Below are 18,799 nucleotides of genomic sequence, written 5' to 3' on the forward strand. Positions count from 1 at the left end.
GCACGCCAGTGCAAGTAGATAAATAGGTACTGCTGCGGCAGGAAGGTAAATGGTGTTTCTGTGCACTCTGGTTTCCATCACGTTGTCCCATTGTGCCAGAAGCAGTTTAGTCCTACTGGCCACATTACCCGGAAAGCTGTCTATGGACAAACTCCAGCGCCCTCGGCCTGAAAGCGAGATGAGTGCTGCAACCCCATAGTCGCCTTTGACTGGACTTCACCATCCAGGGGTGAAGGGTGTGGCCCACCCGGCCAAAATGGGTACCTCACCGCTGTCTTACTGTCTGAAACCTTCTGAATGCTCTGCTCTTCCATTTGTGTCCCACATTCCCAACCAGCATAATTTTTTTGCTAGCTACTTCCAAAGACTTTGTGGAGGTGGCCAGCGGCTGACAGTGGTGATTTTGGCATTCCTGGACTCAAATAGGTTCAAGAAGCCTGAAAGAGCAGAGGTTACACATGTCCTCCTCCTAACTTTCTACTTGCCGTTACGTAAATCATACATAAGGGTAGACTTCAAACAGATATAAGCCCGCATGGTCCATCCTGCACAAAGTCCCTGGTCTTGCTGTTCCCAGGAAGTGTAATGGTATTAGTATGTAATATTGTTATATTTATAGTACTGAAAATTGTCTCTTGAGACAGATGGATACCAGCAGCAAACTGAACTGCAGAGTGCCCCCCCCCCCAACATGTTGTTTTATTTGTCATTAGGTTGCTGTTTATTATGTTGCAATGAAATTGTCCATGCGATGGTTGATTGTGAGACATACTCCTTTTTCCTCTGTTGCAAGCTGCTTTGAGTTTGGTTCTTTTCGTGGAAATTTGGCGTAGAAATAAAACGACGGTGATAGACTTAAAGTGCGCTGCGGTAACATCTGGATGATATGTGACATCATCTCTTAACCATTACAGTGATACCTCAGGTTACAGACGCTTCAGGTTACAGACACTTCCGCTAGACTCCGCTAACCCAGAAATAGTACCTCGGGTTAAGGACTTTGCTTCAGGATGAGAACAGAAATCGTGCAGCAGCAGGAGGCCCCATTAGCTAAAGTGGTGCTTCAGGTTAAGAACAGTTTCAGGTTAAGAACAGACCTCCAGAACAAATTAAGTTCTTAACCCGAGTTACCACTGTAGTTATGAAAAGACATGAGTGGATTGAGCTTGCTAAACACGACAACGGCTGACCAAATCGTACCTGAGAGAACTGAGTATTTCAGGTGCTACAGGGATTGTGGTGTTCCCATTCGAGGCCGTAGCGGTGTCCCCTCTTATCTTAAGAAGCAGTGGGAAGTGGAGAGGACTGCTATAAAATCCTGAGATCTGGAACACAGGCTTCCAAAACTGGAGAGAAGAAACCAGATTGCCTCCTCCTCACATATAAACACACTAAATTTGGATCTATTGGAGACTGGGGTGCTCTTTTCCTTTTGACAGAATTTCCATGGCTAAAGACCACTTGGTTCTTACCCAGGTGCCTCGCCTCCAGGATGTTTCATCCAGGCAGCGTGGCAACAACATACAGAGAGAACCATTGACTAACGCTAAGGAGGTAGAGGCTGGTCCATTGGGGCAAGTGGGGCACTGCCCCACCGATCTCAGTCTGCCTTCATCCAGCTTCTGCCCATCCGCCTTCTCATTTATAGCCAATCCACCTGTATGTGGGCTTCACCTGTTGTTGGCTCTGACTCCATCTACAGTTTGGCCTCCTTGCCATCTAGCCTATCTGATCTCAACCAGATGCTGGTGGGGCTGTGGTCTAAACCACTGAGCCTCTTGGGCTTGCCTATCGGAAGGTCGGCGGTTCAAATCCCCATGATGGAGTGAGCTCCCGCTGCTCTGTCCCAGCTCCTGCCATCCTAGCAGTTCGAAAGCATGCCAGTGCAAGTAGATAAATAGGTACCACTGCGGCGGGAAGGTAAACAGCATTTTCATGTGCTCTGGTTTCCATTATGGTGTCCTGAAAAGCTGTCTGTGGACAAGCACCGGCTCCCTCAGCCTGAAAGTGAGATGAGCGCCACAACCGCAGAGTCGACTTTGACTGGACTTAACCTTCCAGGGGTCCTTTTACCTTATCTGGTGTCAAGGGGGGACTAGCTGCGAAGGGACTAAAGATGCATCAGATCATAGCTGTCAACTTTCAGATTTGAAAATAAGGGATCAGCAGCCTCACCTGTCCCAGGGACAGTCTACGGGATATCTAACAATCCAGGATAGCAGTGGGAAACGGCGCTGGAATAAGGGAATTTCCTGCAAAAAAAAAGGGAAGGTTGACAGCTATGCATCAGAGAGGTGTGCCAGGTATTATTCTAAAGGTCTACGCCAGTGTTTCCCAAACATAGGTATCCAGCTGTTTTTGAACTACAATTCCCATCATCCCTGACTTAGCTAGGGATGATGGGAGTTGTAGTCCAAAAACCCAAGCTTGGGAAACACTGGTTTGCATCAAAGAGATCCCTGATGTGGGTGGGCAATAGATCCTGGGTTGTTTTTTTAAGCTCAGTAGATGTGAGCTGTGTACATGCAGCATTCATCAGGAGGTAACATGAAGAAGTAATACAAACCGATGAAAGCCTGTGTAGCGTTGATGGAGAACTATTGTTAAAGAAAGACAACGAAGGGGAAACCCCTAAAGGGTAATAACACCTTGGTAAGAGATGGCTTCCGGACAGAATTTATTGGGAAAAAAGAAACTGTTTCTGAACACACTTCATTTGCCGCTGGTGGATTTGTTTAATAAGGTTCCACCGGGGCGGGGTGGGGAGCATGATTTCACCTTCCTGGAAGGAGGCAAATATCAGGGCAGTGATACTCTTGCGGAACCGTATAACATTTATCCCTTTTTTAAAAAGAAAACAGGCTGCAAAGAAATTTTCACTCTCCTCGTTAGTTGTCTAAATAAGTTAAGGCACACTACTAAGTCTCCCCAAAGTGGTTTTTTTGTTTGGTCTCGCAGTGGCCTATTGTGGAAAACTTCTGAAGGATGCTGAGTGGAATCCATGATTGTAGACAAAGGCAGGTGTTTGCTTATTAACACTGCTGTCACTTGGTGCTGCAGCAGCTTTTGATCACCTGGAGACAACCATATTCTGAGGAATAATGAATTTTGGCATGGCTGCCCTCCAGGCGATTTATGATGCCCCTTCCGCTGACATCAAAACTAACAACTTAAGATGCAATTGCTTTTGCATAAGCCAAGGGATGAGGCGGGGGCTGTGTCCTATCTCTCTCCCCTCTCCACGCTAGCTGTTTTATTGATTGCACCATTTGTGGGGTCCAAGTGGACTCAGAAGAGCAGAAAACCCCACCTCTTTGTGAATGGCACCGTCCAGTACTGTGCTGCTGTCTGTTGTTCAGGAGATAGCTAGAGAAAACGGGGCGGTCTCTTTGGGTTCAGAGCCAATTACAGCAAATCTTCGATGTATCTGTTCCAAGCTCAGTGCTGGAGGTGCTCTCAGACCTCACTGAGAATAATTATGTCTCATTGCTTCACCCTCAAAATAGGGTGATCTGAACTCTCCCAAGATTCAAGTCCAAATGATCCACTTCTTTCACAATAAGATGAAAAGGGTGGTGGGAAATTTTGGATAATATTTGTTGGAGTGGGCAAAAGGGCACAGACTGTTCAGTAGACGATCAAGAAAAGAGTCACTGATTTAATCCCTCTGGATTTGCCCTTATAAGTTCCAATGAGGGGGAAGGGTGTGTCTTGTTCCTCGCCCCCCCCCATCCCCTTGTCATACCACTTGGATGAATTTTTGGACAGATCTTCTCTGACAGATATATTTTGGAAGGGGCAGTGTGGCGAGATGGACCGCAGAGACTATCTTCTGTGCCACATACTTTGTACCTATAAAGGTACAGGACTCCTCTTAAGGATTTGGACTTGTTCCAGGCCTAAATCACTGTTAAAAAAACAAAAACACTACAGAAAGATCGGGGTGAGGCTGCACCCCATATTTTTAAGCCTTGAGATTTGAACGACTTTTCTCTGACGAGCATCAGGAGTCTTCCTGTTGCAACCAGCTAGATAGACAACCTTGTGAAGCTGGTAATAACATGGGTTGCAAGGTAACCTTGAACGCCAGCAGGCCCTTTCAATATGGCAGCTCTTCTGGTTGCCGTAGTAACAGGTACGCCAGATGAGGCTCCCGTACGCTCTCAAAATCTCAAGGCCCCAACAGCCAAGGCCGCTTTTAAATGCTAAAAGGTTAGAAAGACTTGTGCAAAGGGCTCCACTGCAATAAAAGAGATGTCGTAGGGTCTGCCCGGCACATTTTAAATTCTTCGTTCAATTTGGTTGCTTCTGTTATCCATGTGTGCTTAACTGCAGTTAATAGCTGCCATATCCATTTCCTTATGGCTACTGAGGTTTGGGATGAAAACCTTGCCGAACAACCTGAAGCATTTACTCAGAAGTAATCAGCCTTGAGTTCAATACGGCTTACTCTGTAGTAAGCCTGTTAAAGATTTGCAATCATCTCATTTGTCAACTACCGAGATCTGGCTGATCCAAACATATTTATTTTTGTAATTTAGTAACTTCTTTTAATCAGACCTACAAAAAAATTAAAGATGAGTACAAAATATACACTCAAAAATAGAATTTGCTAATGCCTATAAATAACAAATATAGATGCATTGATACATTAGATGTTAAGAAATATTGATATTTAGCTTCAGCTGAACTCAGGTATTAATGCTGAATTGATTAAAGCTTCAGTAGTGAAAAAAGTGTCATCTTCTACCATCATATATTGTATTTCAGCATAGGAAACAAGTGGTTGCATTCAGCTACTTTTTACTCAGGAGTAGGCCCATTGAAATTAAAGGACATAAATTAGTTATAGTCATTAATTTCAGCGCGGATACTTTGAGTAGCAGTTGGTTGAGTACAACCCATCAAAATATTTGTGTTCCTATCCTTTAATAATGTCAGATTTCACTTGGAAATGCTTCTAGCATGTGTTACCTGCCATACTCTAGATATTTACATCATTTAAAAGCTAAAACTGGGATTTATCTTGCTTAGCTTGCTGGGGGAAATAGCAAATATCTCTAGGGATATTATTGTGAGGCCTTAGGCATGAACCACCAAACAACTAGACTTTATCTTCATCCGTAAGCTTCTGAGAACCTGCTAAAGAGCAAAACAAAAAACGACAACCCTCTGCTTTCTGATCTTTTAGCCTCGGTTTTGCAGGAAGAACACAGATGTCATATCATGCAAAGCCGTTTTGCTTTGCTCTCGATGAATCTACTGTACTTTTTCTTGAAGTCAGTGCTGTTCAGGCAATCCTAGGGAATAAAAAATAGGCCAGAATAAAAAAAAAGTAAAAATGGGAGATCTCCCCTCTCAAAGCAAGTCTGTGTCGCGTGACGAAGGCAAAGGTTCAACCTCTGCGCATGGATGCCGTCACTGGCTGCTGAGTGATCGGAAAATGTTTCCCCCGAGTGGTGTTTCCTCTTTTTTTGGAGGGGGAGGAAAGAAAACTGGTGCATTACAAGTCTCCAGTGCTGTCAGTGAGCGTTTGTACAGCCTTGTGAGTTCTAACCACAAACCTTTCTGTGGGAGAAGTGGGAAGGCGTTGGGTTGAGCAAGAGCACTTGCCACTTCCATCACATGTGCATGCAATTTCCTGGTGCAACTGATATACCGGTACATACTGATTTCATCCAAACAAGCCGAGGGGCCTGGGAGTTCCCTTTTGTTCCAGTATGTTGTGGCGAAAGGGAAACATTAGCAACCCATGAGTATCTTTGTTGTTAGGGAATCCTGGCTTTTTGTATCACCCACGTCAGGCATTTCGGTTTTGTACAATGTAGTTGATCTGGGTCATCCCAAGGGAGGGATTTGCTTGTTTTTAGTAAGGTTGCAATATTGCGTCCTGGGTATTTGTTCCCCACTGTACCTTTTAAAAAAAATTATTTTCAATTTTATACATTTCAGTAATTTTACAATCATTTCAACATTTTGAAACTTGACTTCCTTTCCCCTCTTTCTGCGGTTCCTGGAATTTATTTTTTGTATTTCCTGCATATTCCAAATTAACATAACTTAATCATTTATTCATCTACTTTGAATGTATACTATAAAATTGCAGGTTATTACAATATCCCTGCCAATGTTCTCACTTGTTTACAATTTGTTTGTAAATATTCAATAAACCATTTCCATTCTTTTATTAAAAAGTTTGTTATCTTGATTTCTTGTATTTCCAGTAAGTTTCGCCATTTCTGCGTATTCCACAAGTTTTTGTATCCATTCTTCTTTTGTCGGGACTTCTTATTCTTTCCATTTTTGGGCAAATTACATTCTTGCCGCTGTAGTTGCATACATGGATAAATTTCTATAGAGTTTGGGTAGCTCTATAATTTCCGAAAGGAAAGCTTCTGGGTGTTTTGTTTTGTTTTTTTACAAATGTTATTTTAACATCTTTTTCAATTCTTTATCTATCATTTCCCAGTAAGCTTTAACTATACTGCAGGACCACCACATATGATAGAAATTACCTTCTTTCTCATTGCATTTCCAATACTTATTTGATTTTGATTTACACATTTTTGCCAATTTACTTGGTGTTAGATACCATTGATATAACATTTTCATATACAGTCGTACCTTGGTTCGCGAACGCCTTGCGAGTCGAACGTTTTGTGTGTTTTTTTAAAAATAATATTTATTAAAGTTTAAAGATTACAGATAGAAGTAAAAAAAGAGAAAAAGTAAACAATACAAATCAATACATTACAATACATAAAAAAGAAAAGAAAAAACAATACATCAAAACAAAAACAAAAACAATTAAAAACACATCCAGTATTTCCATATCTTTGTCTTTCATTAACTTGTTTCATCGACCTCCTCACACCTCCCTTTTTTGTATTCTAGTTATTAATTATTTCAGCAAATCCTTTCCATCTTTCACTGTTTTCTGTCATTTAATTGTCTTGATTTATTTTAACCTTATCTTACCATTAAAACCCTAAAACTTATTTGAACTTAACTCCTTATAACGTTTCAGCTAAAGCCATGTAATTTCATTCCAACATGTTTCTAACACTCATTAATTTTACAATATTTCTCTAAATAAATTTTAAACTTTTTTCCAATCCTCTTTCACCGTCTCTTCTCCCTGGTCTCGGATTCTATCAGTCCCTGCTGATCTTGTTCTTCGTTTCCTTCCTTTGGTGCTGTGGATCACTGTGGGCGGGGGGGGGGGGAGTCTAAATTCTTGGGAATAGATGTATGAGCAAACAGTATCCTTCTTTGAGAAAAACAGTGATATTGAAGCGTTCTCCATTGCTTTAGAAAGAGGGGAGAAAAGTTAAATAAGTGCCTTGCCTTGCTTCCATTATCAGCTCTGATCTGAATTCTCCCTATTCAGTTGTTATTTGCAGCTTTTATTAAACCTTCAGAGTGGTTGCGAAGGTGCATCTTATATGCTAACCGCATCTGTAATATAGTCATTTTTTTCTTTCCTTCTTGTCCTTTAGAATTCCATGAACTTGCCACCAGACAAAATGAAGCTACTGAGCCAGTATGACAACGAAAAGAAATGGGAGTTGATCTGTGACCAGGTAAGAGACCAGAGTGGCCATTCTTTCCTTTTCTTTTTTAAGTAATTCTACATGTTGCATTGTGAATCGGCCTTAAACCGCCATAGCTCTCAGAGTTGAAGAATAGGAAACGGCACATACCAACATGGTTCAGTTTGCAGTTTCCACGACCACCTTAAAATTCTGGCAATAGATTTTGTTTTTGAAATAATTTTCATTAAATTTTACACAAATTTTCCAACACAACATCTCCAACACAGGGTAACAAATCCTTGGCTACCATTACCATAGCCTAGGACTTCCATCAACCCCTTCTAATGGTTTTCTAAGTTCCTTTCTAATTATGCATTTTATTACTATGCTTATTGTTTTAAATCCAATCTTACATCAGCTCATCTTAGTACTTCTCACAATAATTTGGATAGTCGTCCTTACAAAACTTCTTGCAACCCTACAAGCGATGTTAAGTACAGTGGTACCTCGGGTTACAGACGCTTCAGGTTACAGACTCCGCTAACCCAGAAATAGTACCTCAGTTTAAGAACTTTACCTCAGGATGAGAACAGAAATCGCGCGGCGGCAGTGGGAAGCCTCATTAGCTAAAGTGGTACCTCAGATTAAGAACAGTTTCAGGTTAAAAACGGACCTCCAGAATGAATTATGTTCTTAACCCGAGGTACCACTGTAATTACAGTTGTCTTTCAAAGAAAACATAAATTTCTTCCAGTCCTTTAGGAAAGTCTGGTCCTGCTGGTTTCGAATTTTTCCTGTAAGTCTCACCAGCTCGGCATAGTCCATCAGTTTTATTTGCCACTCTTCTTTTGTTGGCATTTCTTCTTGCTTCCATCTTTGGGCTAATAGTATTCGTGCTGCAGTGCTGGCAATAGATTTTGAGCTCATAATAATGTTATAGGGACTTGGGGGATCGCTGAAGGGTTTCATAAAAACATGCAGGATTTGCCAGCACCACCACCATACATGCAGACGCCACTTCTTTCCAGTTTCCCATACGGTGGTGCCTCGGATCTCAAGCTTAATCCGTTCCGGAAGTCCGTTCCAAAACCAAAGCGTTCCAAAACCAAGGCGCGCGTTCCCATAGAAAGTAATGCAAAACAGATCAATCCGTTCCAGTCTTTTAAAAACCAACCCCTAAAACAGCAATTTAACATGATTTTTACTAACTAATTGATCTATAAAATGAAAGCAATAAACAATGATTGATTGTGCGACTGCAGTACAATCAGTAGCTGAACTGGGTTCCACACAGTCACAAAGGAGCTGCGAAAACAAAAATGCAAAATAAATAGCAAAAACAGATAGACCTCAGCGTAACACTAAAAACAGAAGCATGGCACTCGAATCAGAAGCATAACACTCAAAACAGCACGTTCGGCTTCTGAAGAGAGTTTGCAAACTGGAACACTTACTTCTGGGTTTTCAGTGTTTGGGTTCCAAGTTGTTTGAGTACCAAGGCGCTTGAGAACCAAGGTACCACTGTATTAGGTGTTTTTGTTTTTATTAATTAGCACCAAATTAGTTTGGAGGCAGACATGAGTGGTGAGACATCTGCAGAAGTGCTTACTGCACTTTCATTCCAGATATGCAAGATTCTTGTCAGGACCAAGTTCAGGGAAATCTCTTTCTGTCTCTGTCTGTCAGAAGCTGGCTGCAAGCAGCTCTAACTGGCATGAGGGAGAGTCAAAGTTGAGCATTAAATCAGCATTTGATTTGGAGGCAAGTACATCTGTCATTTGCAGTATAAAGGCAGGAAGAACCAGACTCGCTGCATTGCGGGTAAGGGGGGTGCATGCCAACTCTTGCATTTAGTACGTTGGTACACACCTAGTTTTAGAGAGATTCTATAATTAAAAACAAAACACAAACTTTTCATTGAGGTAAGTCAAACAAAGCAAAACGGCAAAAATAGCAGAAGTACAAATACAAAGCAATAAGCAATGCAGTATATCTGGCAGGGACGCGGGTGGCGCTGTGGGTTAAACCACAGAACCTAGGACTGCCAACCTAGCAGTTCAAAAGCACATCAAGTGCAAGTAGATAAATAGGTATCGCTCTGGCGGGAAGGTAAACGGCATTTCTGTGCACTGCTCTGGTTCGCCAGAAGCGGCTTAGTCATGCTGGCCACATGACTCAGAAGCTGTACGCCGGCTCCCTCGGCCAGTAAAGCGAGATGAGCTCCGCAACCCCAAAGTTGGCCACGACTGGACCTAATGGTCAGGGGTCCCTTTACCTTTATATATCTGGCAGAGATTTAAATTTGGTAAGTAGAGTACATTGGTACCTCGGTTTTCAAACATCTCAGAAGTCAAACGTTTGTTTTCGAACGCTGAAAACCCGGACATAAATGCTTCTGTTTTTGAACGCGCCTCGGAAGTCGAACGGCTTCCACTGAGTGTTTTCTTCTTCAGTTTTCTCTCTTGAATTTGCAGGCCGCCCTTTGCACCTCGGTTTTCGAACGTTTCTGAAGTTGAACGGTCTTCTAGAATGGATTACGTTCGAAAACCGAGGTACCACTGTACTTAAACTCATTAGGAAAGCCAAATTTCACATTATGCTCTGGAGAAGGGAGTCTTGTGTGTATGCATTTGTTATATATATGATAATAATCCAAACAGCAGATAATTTTTTGGGGTCTGCCGAGCCTTTTGGCAACATGTAATTTATGGGCTATTTTTTTCAGCTGGTGCTAAACTCCACATATTTTTATACAAGAGCAAAAGTTACAAGTCCCATAAGGTTATAGGGAGAGGGGATGTGTTTTGAGAGAGGGGCCAGTTCTCCGCAAAGCGCACACACATTTATTTTCTTCCAACATTGCCTTTGGTCAAATGGGCTTTGTAGGTTTTGGGAACCATACAAAAACCTGCCAGAGCTGTTTGGCCACGGACAGAAGTGGGGGTATCTGCACCGCAAGGAGTGATCCCTTCTATCAAACTGCCTTTGTCTCTCTGGGCCAGGGGTAGGCAACCTAAGGCCCGGGGGCCGGATGCGGCCCAATCGCCTTCTCAATCTGGCCTGCGGATGGTCTGGGAATCAGCGTGTTTTTACATGAGTAGAATGTGTCCTTTCACAGTGGTACATCGGGTTAAGTACTTAATTCGTTCCAGAGGTCCGTACTTAACCTTGAAACTGTTCTTAACCTGAAGCACCACTTTAGCTAATGGGGCCTCCTGCTGCTGCCGCGCCGCTGGAGCACGATTTCTGTTCTCATCCTGAGGTAAAGTTCTTAACCTGAAGCACTATTTCTGGGTTAGCCTGAAGCACTATTTCTGGGTTAGCGGAGTCTGTAACCTGAAGCGTATGTAACTTGAGGTACCACTGTATTTAAAATGCATCTCTGGGTTATTTGTGGGGCATAGGAATTCATTCACACACACCCCCCAAAAAATACAGTCCGGCCCACCACAAAGTCTGAGGGACAGTGGATCGGCCCACGGCTGAAAAAGGTTGCTGACCCCTTCTCTGGAGAGATGTGCACCCCCCCCCAAAAAATATTCTATCTCCAGCCTAAGAGTTATCCTCTCCTTTTTCTAAAGATCCAGGAACAAGTTGTTTAAAGGCAGGGTCACTTTTCAGCAGGAGCTGCTGGCAGAGAGAGAAAATATGGCACCCGTTCATGCTGTGAAGCTATATATTTCTCGGTTAATAAAGGAACAGGCTTGTGAATGATGCTGAGAAGACAGGGAAAAAAGGGGAGATGAGTGACTCATGTGAGATGTGCAGATGTCTGTGTGGGATTCAGCCCTTCGCAGATCTGCGAAGACAGCTCTGCCACAGGGGATGTGGCATCTGAAATAGAAACTCCTGGCAATCTCAAGGTGTTTGCTGAGTGAGTGGGCAGCGCGGAAGGAGAAGGCAGCCCTGTCCTCAACTCGCTGCTTGGCGCTCGAGCGAAAAGGGGTCACAAGGCCCTGTGTCACCCTTGGGGCCGACCGCTGCACATTGTGATTCGCAGCATGTGCCGTTGAGTGATGGGTGAGGAGGGAAAGAGTTGGTCTCTCCGGAATCGCGTAGGATGTGGCAGGGAGTGTGGGGAAACGACCAGTTTCCTCCTCGCGGCTGTTTTATTTGCTAAGAAAAAAGTGTGCAACTGTATGTGTGAGTGCGGCTGTGGAGAAACGAGGGGAAGGGAGCGCGAGGGGCCGGTGGTAGGAAATGGGGAGTGCCTGAGGAAGGCAGAAAACAGAGAAGGGGCCCTACCATATGGCAAGGTTAGCTTAAGCTGCCTCAGGTGCTATAAAAGTCAATGCGGATGGAAGCACGCAGATCAGATCGGCAGACACAAGCCACTATAAAAGTCAATACAGAGGAATTATTATTATTATTAAGCACACAGATCAGCTCCACAGGCACAACCTACTATAAAAGTCAATGCGGAGGGAAGCACACAGATCAGATCCGCAGGCACAACCTAGTATAAAAGTCAATGCGGAGGGAAGCACACAGATCAGATCCGCAGGCACAATCTAGTATAAAAGTCAATACGGAGGGAAGCACACAGATCAGATCCGCAGGCACGAGCTACTATAAAAGTCAATGCGGAGGGAAGCACACAGATCAGATCCACAGACACAACCTAGTATAAAAGTCAATGCGGAGGGAAGCACACAGATCAGATCCGCAGACACAACCTAGTATAAAAGTCAATGCGGAGGGAAGCACACAGATCAGATCCGCAGGCACAACCTAGTATAAAAGTCAATGCGGAGGGAAGCACACAGATCAGATCCGCAGGCACAATCTAGTATAAAAGTCAATGCGGAGGGAAGCACACAGATCAGATCCGCAGGCACAACCTAGTATAAAAGTCAATGCGGAGGGAAGCACACAGATCAGATCCACAGACACAACCTAGTATAAAAGTCAATGCGGAGGGAAGCACACAGATCAGATCCACAGGCACAACGTAGTATAAAAGTCAATGCGGAGGGAAGCACACAGATCAGATCCACAGGCACAACCTAGTATAAAAGTCAATGCGGAGGGAAGCACACAGATCAGATCCACAGGCACAACGTAGTATAAAAGTCAATGCGGAGGGAAGCACACAGATCAGATCCACAGGCACAACCTGCTAGGATGTTCTCCTGCACAAACCCTATTGAAATGAGCAGAAACGGCTCAGGAGTACTACCATGTGGCTAAACCCTTCACGGCCTCAGAGTTTCAAAGCTGTCGGGGAAGAAACTGGCATCCATCTTTAATCAGTTTAATCCAACTGCCGTTCTACGTTCAGTTACTATTTCCAGGGGCAAGCAAGCTCCAGGCTGCTTAAAATGGCTGCTGTCGCCTTATTAGCTACACGTGTGGAATAGCTCTTCTCCACCTGTCTTCCTGCCCCAAAATCTGTTTGAAATTTCACAAGCCAGAATGTACAAAACAAATTTATACAGAGCCTCATGGATTATTTGGTTTGGAGAATCCCCAAAAAAGTTGCTTCATTAAAAAAAAATGCTTCTGGCAACTGGTCCTAAAATAGTAATACTAAAACAATTACTAAAATAATATTTGTTATCTTAACAAAAACAGCAACAACTGTCCAGGTTGGCAGCTTCCTGGTTAACTGGCAGATTTATCCGAGAGCGATTTGTTGGGAATAGCAGTCAGAATTTGTATCTAAGAGACTACGTTACTCTGTTGTAATAGAAACATGGAATGATGGGTATTTATAGTTTCAGATTTTTTAAAAAAAAATAAACTATGTATTCACTTTAAAAGATTTACATACTGCCCACATTCCAGGGCAGTTTACCAAATATATTAAAACCACATATATTAAAAGCAATGATTATTCAAAAATCACCATTAGAAAATCACCACAGTAGAAAATTAACAGAACATTTCACGAAAAGCTAGGGATTGAAATCAGCTAATGTTGTGACAAGAAAAATGAGTCTTGAGCAGAAGTCGAAACGCAATTAAGCTTGGTGCTTTAAAGTTTGTGCTTTGAGTTGTGGGTGGGGGCATTTGAAGGAATCGCTTGGACATGATGGGTTGCCTCTCCAAATTTTATTTTTAATCCCCCTCACACACATGGGGACTGTTTCAGAATAAAGCCTCTGCATGAGAACCTGAGTTGGTATACTTCTCACATAGAGTTGACAGTATGGCTCATCCATACTTCCTTCTGCTTCCACCCCCTGCCCCATGAAGACCTGTTCTTTAGTGCTGAATCGGAACAAACAGCAATCGAGTTTTCAGTGAGTGGATTTCCGTTTGTTCCGATTTAGCGCTAGGGAAGGAGTTTTCCAGAGCAAAGCACTAGGGCAATGGCAAGTGGACTCGTGCTTTCTACGTGCGTGACATGTGGAAGTGGGGATGAGCCCTAAGTCTCTCATGTTTGTGGGACTTTGTGGGGCTTAGAGTGGGGTTAAAAAGTTTAGCCCTGTTCTAAAACTTAGAAAAAAACAAAACACAGCATTGCTTAACTCAATGCTTTAGGGAATAAACAAGGTGAGGAGATCAGCTGATAGTCACAGTACATACACAGTCCTTCTTGTGCAACACACTATGTCACAAGGATGGTGGTGCAACACAATTGTCGCGGGAGGAAGAGCTGCTAGCGGCTTTCTGCACAGAACTAGAAGCTTTTACCAGGTTGTGGGGAGATGGTGTGTGTAGAGTTGTACGTCGTTTCGCAGGGACATGGGTGGCGCTGTGGTTTAAACCACTGAGCCTCTTGGGCTTGCCGATCAGAAGGTCGGCGGTTCGAATCCCCGCAACAGGGTGAGCTCCCGTTGCTCTGTCCTAGCTCCTGCCAACCTAGCAGTTCGAAAGCACGCCAGTGCAACTAGATAAATAGGTACCACTGTGGTGGGAAGGTAAATGCCGTTTCCATGTGCTCTGGTTTCCGTCACGGTGTCCCGTTGCACCAGAAGCGGTTTAGTCCTTCTGGCCACATGACCTGGAAAGCTGTCTGTGGACAAACACTGGCTCCCCCGGCCTGAAAGTGAGATGAGCGCCACAACCCCATAGTCACCTTTGACTGGACTTAACCGTCCAGGGGTCCTTTACCTCTTACCTATGTTTGCCTAGCAACTGCAGTACAGTGGTACCTCAGGTTAAGAACTTAATTCGTTCTGGATGTCCGTTCTTAACCTGAAACTGTTCTTAACCTGAAGCACCACTTTAGCTAATGGGGCCTCCTGCTGCTGTCGGGCCGCCGGAGCACGATTTCTGTTTTCATCCTGAAGCAAAGTTCTTAACTTGAGATACTATTTCTGGGTTAGCGGAGCCTGTAACCTGAAGCGTCTGTAACCCGAGGTACCACTGTATGCTGATGTTTGGGCCCAGAAACCGCTGCAGTATCTCTGCAGGGAGACACCTGGTGTTGGGTGTTGTCTAGCCTGCTGGCCCAAATATCTGCCATGTGAATTAGTCCCTCGTTCGTGTTCTCATAGTATGTTTGTGCCTTTAGAGGCAGCTCTAAAATGCCCACCTGCAATTCGATAAAGCCTTTCTTCTTCTTCTTTTTGTGTCTTTTTCCGCAGGAAAGGTTTCAGGTCAAGAACCCACCTTCTGCCTACATCCAGAAACTGAAGAGCTATCTGGACACGGGTGCATTCAGCGGAAAGGTGACTTCAAACTGGACGATGCAACCGTAATCGTATTCTATGCTGTCCCCTGATTTCCTTTCCAGCTTGTCCTCCTACCCAGAGCTATAATAGCCCATCTGGCTGGGTTTCCCCAGCCACAATATTAAAATACAATAGTCTATTAAACATTAAAAGCTTCTCTAAACAGGGCTGCCTTCAGATGTCTTCTAAAAGTCTGGTAGTTGTTTTTCTCTTTGACATCTGGTGGGATGGTGTTCCACAGGGCGGGTGCCACTACCGACAAGGCCCTCTGCCTGGTTCCCTGTAACTTGGCTTCTTGCAGTGAGGGAACCGCCAGAAGGCCCTTGGCACTGGACCTCAGTGTCCGGGCAGAACAATGGAGGTGGAGACGCTCCTTCAGGTTTACTGGGCCGAGGCCATTTAGGGTTTTAAAGGTCAGCACCAACACTTTGCATTGTGCTCGGAAATGTACTGCGAGCCAATGTATAATTTCCAGAGCTCCTTAGGAAGAGGATTTGGTTGTTAAAGCACTCCAAGAATTGTAGCTCTGGGAGAGGGGAGTAAGGGTCTCTTGAACACCCTTAACAAACTGCAAGCTCGTGGGGTTCTTTGAAGAGGGAGCCATGGCTGTTTTAAAGTGGTACGATGCTGCTTTAAAGGTGGACGGGACTTGGGAGAAGAGCGAGATTGACCAGCGGATGGGAGCATGCGTGAGCTTGGAGGCCGAACCATGGAGCAGGGCAGATAGACTTCTGCAGCCAGGCCTCTGAGCATCTCTCTGCTCCCTCCTGCCTCCCAGCCTCTCTCTTGAGTGGCAGCTGGATGTAGAGAGCAGTGGGGGAGGGAAGGAATTTAGCGGCAAATCCATGGCAGCAGGAGAGAAAAGGAGGGCAAGAGATAGGGAAAAGCAGAGGATAGATGGATCTCTGTATTAATGGGTGGCGTGTGAGAAAGGGAATGGCTGGATGGAGCTGTGGGGTGTATCCACCACACTACTGCCATGCAATTTCTGAAGAAATTCAGCCCTTGATGGCAGGAGGAGAAGATGGGACATCCCTGCTTTATTTTGAGGAAACCTGACTGCTTCAATGCACACCTGCCATTCAGAATTTCTTGTGCTGCGCATGTGCATTTCTCACTTAAGCTTGGGTATTTTTGAAACCTGTTTATTTATTTATTTTTTAAAAAGCAATTTATGAATTGGCTGCACGATGCAAGTAGAAACATTGGTAATCCACGACGCTGGTACGGCTGCCCGTTAACCTGTTTTTCATTTTGCTTTGTTCACCCAGTTTAAGAGACGGGCTCAAGAGTCCACCCAGATTCTTCGGGAGCTGGAGATATCTTTGAGGACAAACTACATAGGGTTAGTACCCACGACCAACGCTTTTGTTCGTGCAAACCCTAGCTGTGCGCAATCGCACCATTTATTTGTTTTGTTGCTTTTGAAATTTATGCCCTTGCTTTTTACCGTCGAGGTCTCAAAGTGGCTTACCATGATAAAAAAATATACAGTGGTGCCCCGCAAGACGAATGCCTCGCAAGACGATAAACTCGCTAGACGAAAGGGTTTTCCGTTTTTTGAGTCGTTCCACAAGACGAATTTCCCTATGGGCTTGCTTCGCAAGACGAAACGTCTTGCGAGTTCTTGCGAGTTTGTTTCCTTTTTCTTAAAGCCGCTAAGCCGCTAAGCCATTAATAGCCGTTAATAGCCGCTAAGCTGTTAATAGCCGCTAAGCCGCTAAAAGCCGCTAAGCCGCTAATAGCCGTGCTTCGCAAGACGAAAAAACCGCAAGACGAAGAGACTCGCGGAACGGATTAATTTCGTCTTGCGAGGCACCACTGTATGCAGTACATACCAAAATAAGGCATCAGATAAACCTAATAAATTTAAAAGCTTAGAAATTTCAAATCAGGAACGTAAACCAAAGAAGAATTTGTGATGCCTCCTAAAATAAAACAGTTTTAACCAAGTGTCTGGAACTCAGCCGGGATGCCGCCTGCTGTCTGACTTCTAGTGGGAAAGAGTTCTGCAGAGTTGGGCCCGCAACACTGAATCCACGAGTTTTTGTTGATCAGATTGAGATGTGCAGGGTAAGACATTCTGGATCTGTGTTATTCAGGGTGTATGTATAACTCTAGGCGTTTCGAAGCAAGGATTTTATAGTCTTGATTTTCTGTGCCAAAGCGGAGGTGCATGTGGGCCGGGATCAAAAGCACTTCTGATAAGTCCAGGGGCAGCTTCCCTTCTCTTTCCTGCTGACTGCATGTGTACCCTCACAGTGTGTCGGATGCAGCTGCAGATAATCCCCCATTCGGCAGGTGCTGCTTTGTTCAAGAGGTCGGAGGGACAGCTGGAATGTCCCAGGGCATGCCTGGGAGCCCCCACATTTGGAACCTGCCTTTCCTTTATATCATTATTCTTGATTCAATCCAGCTTCTAGCCTGCCTTGCTGTAGTGGTTAAGAGCGGTGGACTCGTAATCTGGTGAACCAGGTTCGCTTCCCCGCTCCTCCACATGCAGCTGCTGGGTGACCTTGGCTAGTCCCACTTCTCTGAAGTCTCTCAGCCCCACTCACCTCACAGAGTGTCTGTTGTCGGGGAGGAAGGGAAAGGAGATTGTTAGCATCTTTGAGACTCCTTAGGGTAGTGATAAAGCGGGATATCAAATCCAAACTCCTCCTCCTCTTCTTCTACTAGCTCAATAAAGGCAATGCGCAACACAACACAAAGGTTGGTTGGTTGGTTGGTTCAAGCTGACTCAGGGACAGCTGTGGGCAGGATTCCTGAACTGCAGGGGGTTGGACTAGATGACTCTCAGGGTCTATGAGCCCTTACAACCAAAGAGAGGGAAGAATTACCAGGTCAGGTTTAAGGTTTTTGTATGCTGTGGGTTAAACCACAGAGCCTAGGACTTGCAGATCAGAAGGTCGGCGGTTCGAATCCCAGCGACGGGGTGAGCTCCCGTTGCTCGGTCCCTGCTCCTGCCAACCTAGCAGTTCGAAAGCACGTCAAAGTGCAAGTAGATAAATAGGTACTGCTCTGGCAGGAAGGTAAACGGCGTTTCCGTGCGCTGCTCTGGTTCGCCAGAAGCGGCTTAATCCTGCTGGCCACATGACCCGGAAGCTGTACGCCGGCTCCCTCGGCCAATAAAGTGAGATGAGTGCCGCAACCCCAGAGTCGACCACGACTGGACCTAATGGTCAGGGATCCTTTTACTTTACCAGCGAACAACACCCCGATACCTACCTTCTGGGTAAACTACAACACCCAGAATTCTTTGAGGGTGAGAAAGTGCTTGGATGTGCTATAAAGGTACAATTTGTACGCAGCCGCGGTCCCCTTGAGCAGCTCTGGAATTGGAAGCACATTAAGCGTTTGTTAATGAGATGCTAAACGTTTAGTTGTTCATGTGAACGTAAATGTCGGAGCGGCTTAGGTTGTTTAACGGCCCTGCCTCCTTTGTTGGTAACTGAGCTATGCGACCCCTCTCCCCCAGTCCAGCACCCCCTTTAACACGAACTACGCAAACAACCTGGGGGGTAGCGGCCAAGGTCTAAGGCCCTCTGCAGAGAAGGTGACCCCAGCTTGTCGGAGGCAGCAGCCGACACCATTAACGACAGTGATGTATGCTGGCTAATTAACAGCTTAGATGGGGAAGCA

The 18,799-nt window shown here is 44.7% G+C and overlaps 1 protein-coding gene across 7 annotated transcripts in view; it reads left to right on the forward strand.

Annotated features, from left to right (window-relative positions):
• Positions 1–18,799, forward strand: part of FMNL1 (formin like 1) — a 105,427-nt gene that overhangs the window by 32,895 nt on the left and 53,733 nt on the right. For all 7 annotated transcript variants that reach the window (XM_077917451.1, XM_077917450.1, XM_077917456.1 and 4 more), the window contains exons 2-4: positions 7,500–7,583; positions 15,071–15,154; positions 16,429–16,502. In XM_077917451.1, coding sequence (XP_077773577.1) covers positions 7,500–7,583; positions 15,071–15,154; positions 16,429–16,502 — 242 coding nt within the window. The remainder of the gene's footprint in view (positions 1–7,499; positions 7,584–15,070; positions 15,155–16,428; positions 16,503–18,799) is intronic.

This window comes from Podarcis muralis, chromosome 13, assembly GCF_964188315.1.
Source record: "Podarcis muralis chromosome 13, rPodMur119.hap1.1, whole genome shotgun sequence".
NCBI classification, from domain to species: Eukaryota; Metazoa; Chordata; class Lepidosauria; order Squamata; family Lacertidae; genus Podarcis; species Podarcis muralis.